At 35.7% G+C, this 12,542-nt stretch overlaps 2 protein-coding genes across 4 annotated transcripts; both read left to right on the top strand.

The window, feature by feature from the left end:
- Positions 1-347: 347 nt before the first annotated feature.
- Positions 348-4,981, top strand: LOC147858206 (inositol-tetrakisphosphate 1-kinase 1-like). Of its 3 annotated transcripts, XM_087327674.1 has the most exons (10): positions 348-1,015; positions 1,751-1,832; positions 2,422-2,454; positions 2,547-2,667; positions 2,764-2,856; positions 2,956-3,075; positions 3,573-3,743; positions 3,846-3,901; positions 4,044-4,128; positions 4,616-4,981. In XM_087327674.1, exons 1-10 carry the CDS (start codon positions 924-926, stop codon positions 4,690-4,692), a joined length of 930 nt encoding a protein of 309 aa, XP_087183800.1. In that variant the 5' UTR covers positions 348-923; the 3' UTR covers positions 4,693-4,981. The 3 variants fall into 3 exon arrangements, with proteins under 3 accessions (XP_087183800.1, XP_087183801.1, XP_087183802.1); XM_087327675.1 differs by lacking the exon at positions 2,422-2,454 and having other exon boundaries at positions 351-1,015; XM_087327676.1 differs by lacking the exon at positions 348-1,015 and having other exon boundaries at positions 2,405-2,454.
- Positions 4,982-5,842: 861 nt separating this feature from the next.
- Positions 5,843-11,734, top strand: LOC147858205 (serine carboxypeptidase-like 50). Its single transcript, XM_087326835.1, has 8 exons — positions 5,843-5,955; positions 7,552-7,850; positions 8,241-8,535; positions 8,769-8,872; positions 9,792-9,909; positions 9,986-10,108; positions 10,396-10,653; positions 11,606-11,734. The coding sequence occupies exons 1-8, from the start codon at positions 5,908-5,910 to the stop codon at positions 11,693-11,695; spliced, it is 1,335 nt and encodes a 444-aa protein (XP_087182961.1). The 5' UTR covers positions 5,843-5,907; the 3' UTR covers positions 11,696-11,734.
- The last annotated feature ends 808 nt before the right edge of the window (positions 11,735-12,542 follow it).

Raw genomic sequence — 12,542 nt, 5'->3', positions numbered from 1 at the left:
AAGTTCACGAATGCTATACCCTTCAGGGGCCTCTTTTTTTTTGTTACAGCTAAAAGAGAAGCATTTTTCATCAAAACGAAGTACCCCGGAAGAGAAATGGTTACATGTTTGTGAGTCGAGCGATTTACATATATATGTTACATGTACATATATGTATAATGTATACATGATCGACTCGGACGGAGCCCGGGTGGGTGCCGGCATGGAGATGATGATGAAAAGCAGAAAAGCAGGGGAGGGGGGGCATGTTGGAAAGATTAAGAGAAAAGGTGAGGAGGGGTATTTCCCTAATTTCTACTTCCTGCCCTTTTTCTTTGTTTCTTCTTCTTCTTCTTCTTCTTGTAAGCATATACTTTTCTCCTTCTTTGTGGGCATATCCGGAGGTAAATATTCGGAACAGAGTAGAGAGAGAGAGAGAGAGAGAGAGAGAGCGTGAGAGAGATAATGAGGGTGGGATGTGAAGCTATTGCACTCGTCTTACCTAAGCTTCAATGGACTGGAAGGGGAAGAAGAACCTGTCATAATCATCATCATCATTATCATCATCATCACCACCACCATAATCATCATAATCATCATCCATCATCATCATCATCACCATCACCACTACCACCATCATTATCATCATCCACACCAACTGAAACCACTTTCTCAACACTGTAATCCATGACCATGATGATGGTGGAAATAAGCAAAATGAGTGATTGATGCTTGATGTTAAAGAAGTAAGCTCTCAAGTATACAATTTGCATTCTCCTAGAACAAACACCATCACATTCACGATCCCCCATCACCATCATTGACTTCAGCATCAATCAACATCAGCATCAACATCACCATCGAAATCAATCAACATCCTCATCATCTATATCACCACCACCATCGCCCTTACCATCCTCATCTTATCATCATCAAGGGATTCTATGTCTTCCTTATCGGAGTTCATAGTCGGATATGCTCTCAATGCACGGAAGACCCAAAGATTTCTCCAACCAACCCTTGTCACCCTTGCAAGGTACATTTGTCATCCTCAAACATATGGGTTTGTTACAAGAGTATGCTTATAAATGCATTAATCAAGCATCAGTGGGTCTTGTTAAGGCTAAAACAGATGTAAATTTGTGCATCAAAGGTTAAATTAGTCTAAAACTCCTTGTCTCTACCCATTAATCATCACATTAGGGAGTTGAACGAAGGATAGAGATAGACCCAAATACAATACACTCACATCACATGCTCTTACAAACATAATCTATCTGCATATATATATATATATATATATGTATGTATGTATGTATGTATGTATGTATGTATGTATAATATGTACATTAGGGGGCTGAACGAAGGCTAGAGATAGACCCAAATACAATACACTCACATGCTCTTACAAACATATCTATCTGCATATATATATGTATGTATGTATGTATGTATGTATGTATGTATGTATGTATGTATGTATGTATGTATGTATGTATGTATGTATGTATATATGTGCTTTCTCAGTGTTGCTCCATGTGCTGGATCTCTTTCATATAGAATAGTAATTCATATGTAACTCTATGTCCATACCTGAGGGAAGGTCCTAGGTATCATATGTTTTTATGATCGCAACTATCTAATGTTGCTGATTGTGGCACATTGAGAATGATGCTGAAATGGTTCTTCAACCATACTCTTTGATTTTTTTCAATATGATCATACCAGAGGATGCTAGGGTTAACATTTAGATCCTTCCTTGTCATGACAGGAGCAAAGGTATCATATTTGTGGCAATCAATGCCGACATGCCACTTGATGAGCAAGGTCACTTCGATGTTATCCTTCACAAAGTGAGAAATCAATTTCTTTAGTTCACACTGTGCACTTATTGTTGTCTACATTACGTGAGTATCCAATTCCTCTAGATTACAGTCTCCATCTTTTCCCGATATCCTCGTGGATGGCTGTATATTTTTCTCCTTGTTTTGTTTATTATACAATGTTTATTTAGCACATAGTTTGATTTTTATTCCAAATGCATTTTGTTTGCAGCACTTGTCATACACTATTTCCTGGGTTTTTGAGAAATTTGAATGCATGATTCCTTACAAAATCCAAATTTCTTTTGATTGCATTTATGTATGATGTTTTTCGATTTGAATTTTGCTGTGAATGGGCATATATCATTCCTTTTCTGATGCTCTGTCTCCTGCCATCATCATAACGCCTAGAGGTTTTTATTATTGCATTTGGGGCATGTATACTGAGAGTAGGATACAAACTAATGGTATTTTTGAAAATGGTCAACAGAAAGCTTGTCTGAATATTTTTGTAATCTCAATGTCTTTCTGTTTCTTTATTCTCTATTTGCAAGGCCAATTTGAAATTTATGTCAACATATTTCTATTTTGAACATTTTTAGCCTGAATGTTTTCACAGCTGTTTGGGGACTCTTGGCACCAACAACTGGAGGTACAAACTATTCTTTGTGCTTGTTTAATACAAGCTTTGGTGCTTCTCTATTGTCAATGATTTACTGTTGGTCTTTCTATGATATGCTGCAGGCTTATAAGCAGAGAAATCCAGAGGTTGTGATTCTTGATCCACCAGAAGCGATACAAAAGGTCTATAACAGGAAATCTATGCTGCAGGAAGTGGATTCCCTGAACTTTTGTCATCCACAAGGTTTAAATTTTTGCAAAAGTTCTTGTTTGTTGTTGTCACTTTCATTTCTTTTAACACCATCAAATGATCAATTTATCTCTTGGCTACATGTCTCAGGCAATGTGCGGGCACCAAAGCAGCTTGTGGTGTATTGTGACCCTATCATCATACATGAAAAAGTGTCGAAGGCAGGGCTAAAGTTTCCATTAGGTTGAATTGTTATGCCTCACGGGTTATTAGCTGTACAGTTTAAATTCATTGGGAATTTTTTACTCATGTGGAGTTCTGCATTTGTGTGCTTTTTGACAGTTGCAAAACCACTTTTAATCGATGACTCAGCAAAAGCGCATGCACTTTCTTTGGCATTCAATACAGTTTCTTTGTCTGAACTCACACCACCTTTGGTACTTCAGGAATTCATCAATCATGGTATGTAAAGAATCAAGCATATCTAACAAAAACCAACTTCTCTAGTACTCAACATTTAATCATGTAATCTGGTGTTTGGTTTCTTCGAAGACATTAGTAAATCTTCTGTTCCTTCATTCTCAAGTCTGAATGTTTGATTACTGAATGGAAATAGATACCATATCAATGATCATGATGGATGATGAGTACTAGGGTCAATTTGAGAAGAAAAGGGCTTTCAGCCTCCCCTCTTTCTCTGTGCATACAAGGAGGAAAGGAGCAATGGGTTACTGCTATGAGTTCAAGGGGTTACATTTCTAGAAATTAAATGCCATAGTGTCTTGATATGAATGAACTCCAATAATGGTTGCAGTATATGGTTTGGATGCGTACAACATAACAATCTAGAAAAAAATACAGAAGTGCAGCATTTCTGAGAGGGCTCTTTTTCGTTTTATGCCCCCAAAATTGGTCATAAATTATAGAAATTTTATTCTCTTTTATCTTCTTGTTATCAGGTGGTCTTTTGTTCAAGGTTTTTATTGTTGGACATATTGTGAAAGTAGTCCGTCGGCTGTCACTTGCCAATGTTTATGAAAACCAATCAGGAACTGGTATAACCCCCTTTCCAAGGATCTCATGTTCGACTGGGTATGCTGACATGGAGCTCCTTGATCCTATTGTCAGTGGTGAGCTATCCGTTATGTAATGAATGTGTTATTTGGAATTTTTATGCACTCTACATCTCTTTATATGCTGTTCTAAAGTCGTATGTTCCTTTTTTGCTGTAGAGTTACCTCCTAGTGATTTGCTTGAGTCTCTATCAAGAGAACTGCATTCCCGATTGGTTAGACCTCATCCTTTAAAAAAGAATATCTTAATAAACCTTCTACATAATCATGGAAATTTAAGATCTTTTTTGACATATTTTCGGTTAATTCATTAAGGCTCAGACTGCTTTTAACATACTGATGTCTTTTTTCTTGCAGGGTCTTAGCCTTTTTAATTTTGATATGATCAGGGAAGGTGGGAAAGGCAATGACTACTATATAATCGATATCAATTACTTCCCAGGTGTTCAAAATTACCTATATATGCTTGGTATCACATGATAAACTAAGACTAAACACATAATTATATCTTAAGCAACAATTAAGACGTGAATCTTGCCAATAACGGCATCGAAATACTAATAGCTGTCGCAAAAGTTAGAAGTTTACTTTGTTAATCACGCTTCTGATTGGAAATTGCACTGGCTTGCACTAACTTGAAGAATTGGGAAGGAGTTCAATCAATCATTAATCTAAATGAAAAGCTGTGCTACATTTATTAAGGGAGCTTATAAACTAATACGTTGTGCCACATCCACGTGAATTTCCGTAATTGATGTATTCAATATAAAAATCATGTGGTTAAAAAATCCTTAATTTTGGTTAAGCAAATCTAGTCATTTTTGGCAAATAAGCAAAGCATATATTTGGAATTCCTTGGTGGATATTGTTAAGTAAAAAAATGATTATTTGGTTGGAAATCCAATGCTTTTTGTTTTGCCTGGATGCAGGTTTTGGCAAATTGCCTGGATATGAGTCTATATTTACCGAATATTTATCAACTCTTGCCCAAAGAAAGCAGAAATAAAGCCTATTTATTATCCACAAACCCACGCATCCATAGTTAGCAAATTGCAGCTTCATATGGATCCAGTGGATGACAATTATCCAAACACATTTCAGTGGGCATGTTGCATAAGATGCCACTGTATACATGCATACATATATATACAAAATGATTCTTTCTCTACCATGTTCTGTTTATCTCACATGCATTTCCCCCATGTTTGTATATATCCAAACAGGAGGTGGTATATATATGTCTTATTGGAACCTCACAACAATAAAACAGAAATCTCAAAATGTTTTATTTATAATTTTCATACCCCATTGAGTAGTGTCTCCAAATACTTTAATTTCAGGAAACGATTTCCTGAAATTATCAGATTATATTGGGTAGCAAATTATCTTTTGAGTACGTAACATTGTAACAATGCAAAAAGAAAGAAAGGTCTTATGGTACGCCATGTACAAGAAAAAGGAAAAAGTTCCATCCAAACTAAAGGAGATCTCCTATCATATAAGAAAAACATCATGTCCACAGCCAAAGGCGACAAATCTCTATCATATTGAATCAAAAGAGGGTGGTTACCTCTAATTTATAACATCAAACACTAAAACGAAGGAGATGACATTCATATTGTATATAGCATTAAAACGTCCCCATGGAAACAACACTAACATGAGAACCACCTCGTGTTGGAATCCGAAGAAATCCCCTCCGCCCCCAAAGAACATGCCAAACTCGAGGTGTGGATAACATATATAATAATAACATCAACTCCAAGATGAAAAGGATAGTCATTTTCCCCCAATTGTCATTCCCTTGGCTTTATTTAGTTCTTAGACAAAAATGGCTATAACTAACGTTCAAAATTGTTACTCCACTTCCATAAAGGGGGGGGGGGGGGGGGGATTGTCTCGTGATTGTATGGGATGGTGGATTGATTGAGTATTGTATGAGTTTGTCCACGATTTGGCAACACTTAAGAGCCCATGGCAAGGATTGAATTTGGGTATAAACCACCAAGCCAACGGCCAGATATAGAATAGATGGCATTTTTGAAATTAAAGAAAACGTTGAGAGATCGAGAAAGGCAGGGGGGGCATTCTGGATAATTAAAGAAATCACCATGGAAAGATGCAGCGGTGACAAGGTTTTTCTTCTTTCTTTTTATTTCTAAGAAAAATCCATTCCTTCTTCTCCCTCCCTAGAGAAAGGCAGCAAAGGCGCACTGATGCTATGGTTGGCCTTGAGCCTAATTCAGATACCTCTCCAAGGAAAATCTCGGTGTGTTCTTTTGTAATATCTGCGATTGGTTTTTAGTTTTTCCCCGTGTACATTTTTATTTGCCGACCATGAAATCAAATCAAATCAATCTTATATCAAAAAATAGTTTTTCTTTGATAGATCTTGTTTCACTCTATGAATGAAATTATTGAATTACATATGCACCGCTAATTTGTTTCAATGTTGTCCAACTTTTCATTAGAAAATTTAATCGTAGATATATAGCTTCAAAGAATAGATGGAATCTGTAAAAGAAATAGTAAAAAGGAATTGCATGAATGTTGGATTAGTTCAAATGCCTTGATTTGCTTTATGGTTTTCGGTTCCATTCTTAGAGTTAGGGGTATTTTGGTGTTTGTCCCAATAATTAAACCTATAAAACATGACATGTGTGTGTTTTTGCATAATATAGGTATGTATATACATCTGAGACGTGATATATTTTTCAGATATCTATCTATCTATCTATCTATCTATATGTATGTGTGTGTTTATGGAATATTCAAATACTTATAATCAACATATTGCATGTTGTACACATACATGCATACATTGTATATGGATATATGTAGTGAGAGTGTGAACATGTGTATGGACTCCTAGAATGTCCAAAGTGCCGAAATTTCAGAAGTTTCCTTGAAATTCATCTTTTTCTTAATGTCGGTAATATTTAGAGAGTAGGAGATATAACTAAGATGTCAATCTTTAAACTATTATTGAAAACAAAAATTCAAACATTTCCAGTTTATTTTTCATAGTATTAAACGGTTTTGTTCCAGTACATTTGGAAATTTCCATTTTGCTATTCACTATTCTCCTTGGCTGATTCTAATACCTTGAATTGCTCCGTCAGCTTATCTTGGGTTCACAATTGTATTGTTTCGTGAAGTATGTAGTTGCTTTTTGGGGAAAATTCTGCAATGCTCCATTATTTCTCTTTATTTACTCAACTCCCCTAATGCTATGTTATTTACCAACCCTTGTTCGATACCCATTCGAGCAATTATATGTTCAATTTGGGTGGTTGTATTGTCAAATCATTCTCTGTTCTCAAATATATGTGATATATCATCTTTTTCTGTTTTTTGGGGGCTGACGGAGCATATCAGGGAATACTGAAAACGTAAGGGCCTTCGGAAAATAGAGAAAAAATCCATTGGTATTTCAGATATTTTCTCCTGTTTTTTTTCGTGATGTCAATTTCCTTGATAACAAATGAGACAAGTCGTTTCTAGGAACTATGACTAGTTACTCAAAGGCAACTTGATTTTGTCCTTCTTGGAAACTTTGGTATCCATTTAGGCTTTCACCACTATCTTTTTCTAGCTTTCATACACAACAGAAGCCAATAGGAAAACGAAATATATTCTATTAAGGAGATACTGTTCCAGCATGTCATGACAAGCATTTAAATTTCCCATTGTCCTTATTATTCTATGCCGGGTATATTTCGAAATGTTAGATTTAAGGGAGGTAGTAAATCTAGTGTTACAGTTTCACGTAAATACTTTTAAGTATTCTTAGGATTTAAGGGGTTAGTGATAGAAGCATATTGTGCTGGCTCTATATTTATACGCATTATTATTATTTGCGCAGGGTAGGAAATTAAAAATCATAAAGGGGTCATGTGCAGGAGGCCAAGGTCTACCAAAAGAAGCTTTGCCTACAAAATCTGGCTATCTGCCTATCAGTGCTTCTTCAAATAAATCAAAATTGTTCTACATATTCTATGAAGCAACACGTTCAACTCTGCCTCTGGAAGACACTCCATGGCTTCTTTGGTTGAATGGAGGTCCAGGATGCTCAAGTTTAATTGGTTGTTTTTATGAGGTGGGACCATGGTGGATACTTGAGAATGGTTCAGTTCAGCTCAATCAGGAAACTTGGAATCACAGGTGATTAATCATTTTTCATTTTCACTTCCATTTTTTTTCCCCCCAATTTCGTTTTTCAAATTTTCTTTTCTCCAATTTTCACATTCACTTTTTGTGAGGGCTTGTTTTTCAAACACCTGCAATCTAATGATTTATTCTAAGGTCTAGTAGTTACTTTTATCAAATGCGATCTGCTCTTTGTGGATATTTGTGTTGGGACAGGATTCAGCTTTATATCAATTTTCTTTTTCTTTTTTATTTTCTGATTTTGTTTTTCAAATTTGATTTTGATTCGGATTTCATTGTCCTGTATTGATTGTTCACTGTTTATTTTGATTTTTTTGAGAGCTAGTTTTTCACACACCTGCAACCTAACATTTTATTCTAAGGTCTAGTAGTTTCTTTTGTTAGATGTGGTCTGCTCTTCGTGGATAATCCTGTTGGGACAGGATTCAGCTTATCCTCAACAGATGATGATGTGCCAAAGGATCAGGAAACTGCTGCAAGACACTTGGATTATGCTCTTAGTCATTTTGTGCGACGCAATCCTGTCTTTCGGTTACGTCCTCTTTTCTTGGCTGGAGAGAGTTATGCTGGGAAATATATTCCTTCCTTAGCTTACCATATCATGTGTCAACCAAGTCCATTGAAGTCGCAATTGGTTGGCATTGCAATTGGAAATGGCTTGGTAGACCCATGTAGCCAGGTATCCTTCATATTCAAGAATGAATATATTATGAGAAATTGTGAGATATCCATTTGTTTTATATATCTCCTCTGGCAACCCCGTTTATCTATTATGTGGGGTTGACACGATTGTTTGGGGAAATAAGGAACAGGCATTTGGGGAAATAAAGAAAAACTTGGGTATTTCAGGGGTTTTCCCCTGCGATTAATTTCAAAAACCTGTCGTGAACTTTTTATTTTTGACACTTCCAGGTACAGGCTCATGCAAGAGTGCTAAATGCGTTTGGTTTATTAGACCAACAACAAGCAGTGCGTGCTCAGCAGATGGCAACAGATATAGTTGATCTGGTCAAAAGGTTAGCAACAAATGAAGCATCTTATTATTCTGTTTAGAACTACATCTGTGTACTTACCTTTAAATCCCTGAAAGTTTATCATTTTTGCTAGTCTTATTTTATCTCTACAAGGGATGGGCCTTTCCTACATTCCAGTCGTGATGTTTAATGCAGAGCAATGATAAGGTTGGTTGTGGCTAGTTCTCCCATTGTTGTTCAAGGTTCTCACAACAAGCAAAACCAGTTGTTTCCTATATGAGGACATGTGGGAGTAAGCATAAGTGTTCCTCTAAATCTCGCCTATGTTGCTTAGCATGCGTAATCTACTATTTTATAGCCTATCAGTCCATTGTTAGGATACAAATGGTAATATAAGGTAACTTAAGCCCTAAAATAGTTACCTTAATTGAGGACTTATGCTATTGCTCATAGTTGAGAGTCTACAGTTGCTCACAAAAATGTGAATGTAGCTTTTGTAGAGTTAATAGTATAAACCCTGTATTTTGCAAACACTTAATTGGTGATAACCTCAATGCCATATATAGCAGTTGTATCTTTGATATCTTATTGCTATTGCAAACTGTGTTGCTTTAACAGGAATTTTCATCATAATTTGATTTTATCAGCATATCAAAAAAAATTGTGAGTTTATAAAGTTGCACAAGCAATTAATGAACTGTCCAAAGTTGAATAGTTGAATGGCATGCTAGTAACAAGGTGAGTAGAAAAAATGTGTTAATGTACTGATGTTTTATGCATATACAATGGTTCTTGTACCATTGGAGATTCGTTGACATTTATTTCTTCATGGTTTGCTATCAGAAAGCATATGAGATCAGAAATGGAGTTTCATGAAAGAGTAAATAGAATCTTGTTTACATCTATTTGGGGGACAAACTTAAAGCTGAAAACATGAATGCTTTCGGTGTGCACTTCTCAGGAGAGAATGGCAAGAAGCTTGTGAGAAGAGAACAGCTTTATGCAAATGGATTGAGCAAACAAGTGGTATAAAAACCATGCTTGATATTCGCCGTTCTTGTAGATATCATCACTCAGAGGTAATTTTATAGTTCATAATCAAATGTTTATGGCTATTGAACCGAAATTGAAATCTTTGTCTGAAACTTGTAAAAGGATGGCTCCGACTATTTGGCAAAGTACCTGAATTCAACAGATATTAGAAGGCAATTGAATGTCGATGGTGATGCTTTTCCATGGGTGAGCTGTCGGAGAAGTGTTCGTGCAATCATGGCACAGGTATGTTCTTGAGATAGTTTATTTAGTGAGGTGGCCTACTGAAATTTAATAAGCTTTTTTGTTAAGCCTAGATTTTTGGTGAGCGTTTTTATTTTATTACCTTTTGCTTCTCCTCTTGCCTATTTTTTGTTTGTTGCGTGGAGAAAACCAGAATACAGAAGAAGAAAAGAAAAAAACTGTCTAAGCTCACAAATTGCTTCTCCCATGTTCTGATATCACATTCTTTGACATATACACAGTAAATGGGTATGTTTGAATTTTTACATTGATGATGTAATCTCTTTTAGGACACCATGAAGAGTACAAAGGATCTTGTTGAAGTGCTTCTTGAGAAGGGATTACCTATTTTACTCTACCAAGGAATGTATGATGTGAAGGATGGTCCATCAGGCACAGAAGACTGGATGCGTTCCTTGAATTGGTTTCACATTAAGGCATTCTGGGAATCTGAAAGATCAGTATGGAAACATAATGGAGTATTGGCTGGTTATGTAAGGAGTCTGAGCAATCTTGCTCATGTTGTATTTGTCTCGGCAGGGCATCAGGTATTTTGTTTCGATCTATCAGACTCTTGTTTTTTAAATGGTAATAACTACATTTTCATAAAAAGTTGGTTTTTTTATGCGAAGAGATTTAATTTCTTGAGAACTGGTTGCTAGGAGGGAATAAGATTGTTCTGTGATAATTTGGCTTTAGGTGTTTTCTTTGTAGATGGAAATTGGAATATAGTTTTTTATGTCTTGCCAGTTGTAGGTAAGTCTATAAATAGCTAACTCTAACTAGCGATCCTTCTCCTTCATTGCTTAATTGTTTGCATATTGATCCTTGATCAACCATAACACTCAGGAACACACTTTCAATGTCAGATAAAAAGGGTGTCCATGGCACTTAACATTAACATAGTATAGACCTCTCGAAACAAGTATTTCCTTTTACTGCTGGGGTTCAATCTGCTAAGGTTCTAGAATAGGATTTTATGTAATGTATAACATCGTAACTGATGCAAGAAATGTAGTAATTGCAATGGGTTCTCAAATCCATCATTACTGATTCCAATAACTAAGAGGATGTACATTGCGTGATGTGTAATGGTATAATTCTTTTAATTTTTGAGTCTTTCAGATTAGTTATTTTCAATAACTCATTTGCTCCTAAATGCATCTTCTTAGTTCTTTCGAATGCTTGTCTAATGTATGTATGATTGCTCTCATGATACATTTTTTTTTTCTTGAGAAATTATTTTGACTACATACAACTTTTGTGAGTTCTCCATTACCTTGTCATTTGAAGATAACCATTCAGACTTTCTGCTTTCAGCTAAAACTACCAATGATGATTTGTTTTAATTTCAGCTCAGTATTTTAAATTACACGAATTTAGATTGAATGTGGTCATAATACATTGAAGACTTGAAATCCATAAGAAAGAGTGATTGAACATTTTGTGCATATGTTATAGGGCTCCCATAATAATAGCATTACAAAACTTTACTAACAGGTTCCAGCAGATCAGCCTCTTTTGTCTTCAATGATGTTTGAGAAATGGGTGGACTCAGTCCTAACGCCTTTTCAGCTATCAAAGTTGTGAACAGAAAGATGGCAGTATTGCGCTTATATTCACTTATTCTTCACTTCTTCAGTAGTTTTAACAAAACTCCAAAAAAACTTAAGAGAAAATCCATTACCTTCTATGATATGGTTGACATCAACAAAAAAAATCTACAGCAATAATCATGCATGCAATCGATATATTCAGAGGAATCCTCCTACACTTTTTTGAACCTTGGGCTAGAGAAATTATAATTCATCACATTTTTGGTGCAGTATATGTATTTCTTTGTATTTGAGAAGTCCATCAGTATTCACAATTTCTTTGCTTCTTTGCTAAGCTCAATCCAGGATACAAATAAGTGATATTCTGACTATTAGAAGTACAAAACGACAGTATCACTGTAGCAAGTGATATTCTCATGGTTTGCAATGCAAGTTCTTTGGGATTAATAGTCTTGTAAAACAGCAAGTATGAACAAGGGTGATTATGAGCAATGATTTTCTGGTTTATCTGAGGTCAATTTGGTGGAATGGATTTTTTGTGGAACAGTAACATACCCCTCCTTAAGATGGAAACATCAATTAAGTACCCTCAAGGTAAAGTAGACACCATTAAAAGGAGGGTATTTTGTGGCCTTTATTTAAATCTTGGGATGTTGGGATTTCCATATTCCCCCGTCCATATCTTACTTTATGTGAGCAAATATTGATTTTCTAAGATGTGTTATGTTGGCATACAACACATTCTAATAGTGGCTCCACATAAGCATACCCATATCACTTCAACCCTAGCTTGTCATGCTATTAGAATTAAGTGCTAGTCATGGAGAGAGTATACAAGTATGTTACAAAAGTCAAGGATATGCCCAATCACAAATGCCAAC

This window comes from Azolla caroliniana, unplaced genomic scaffold (genome assembly GCF_043228905.1).
Source record: "Azolla caroliniana isolate FFs.n. ecotype wild unplaced genomic scaffold, voAzoCaro1.0.p SCAF_11, whole genome shotgun sequence".
Lineage (NCBI taxonomy): Eukaryota > Viridiplantae > Streptophyta > Polypodiopsida > Salviniales > Salviniaceae > Azolla > Azolla caroliniana.
Note: the sequence above shows the minus strand (reverse complement) of the source record. Positions and strands in the feature narration are given on the sequence as shown.

Excerpts from the sequence above, each read along its gene's own strand:
- LOC147858206 (XM_087327674.1), top strand. The coding sequence starts at position 924 with ATGTCTTCCTTATCGGAGTTCATAGTCGGATATGCTCTCAATGCACGG. Across the intron at positions 1,016-1,750 it reads ACCCTTGTCACCCTTGCAAG|GAGCAAAGGTATCATATTTG; the intron begins GTACATTTGTCA and ends TTGTCATGACAG. Across the intron at positions 4,129-4,615 it reads CGATATCAATTACTTCCCAG|GTTTTGGCAAATTGCCTGGA; the intron begins GTGTTCAAAATT and ends GCCTGGATGCAG.
- LOC147858205 (XM_087326835.1), top strand. The coding sequence starts at position 5,908 with ATGGTTGGCCTTGAGCCTAATTCAGATACCTCTCCAAGGAAAATCTCG. Across the intron at positions 8,873-9,791 it reads ATAGTTGATCTGGTCAAAAG|GAGAGAATGGCAAGAAGCTT; the intron begins GTTAGCAACAAA and ends TGCACTTCTCAG. Across the intron at positions 10,109-10,395 it reads TTCGTGCAATCATGGCACAG|GACACCATGAAGAGTACAAA; the intron begins GTATGTTCTTGA and ends AATCTCTTTTAG.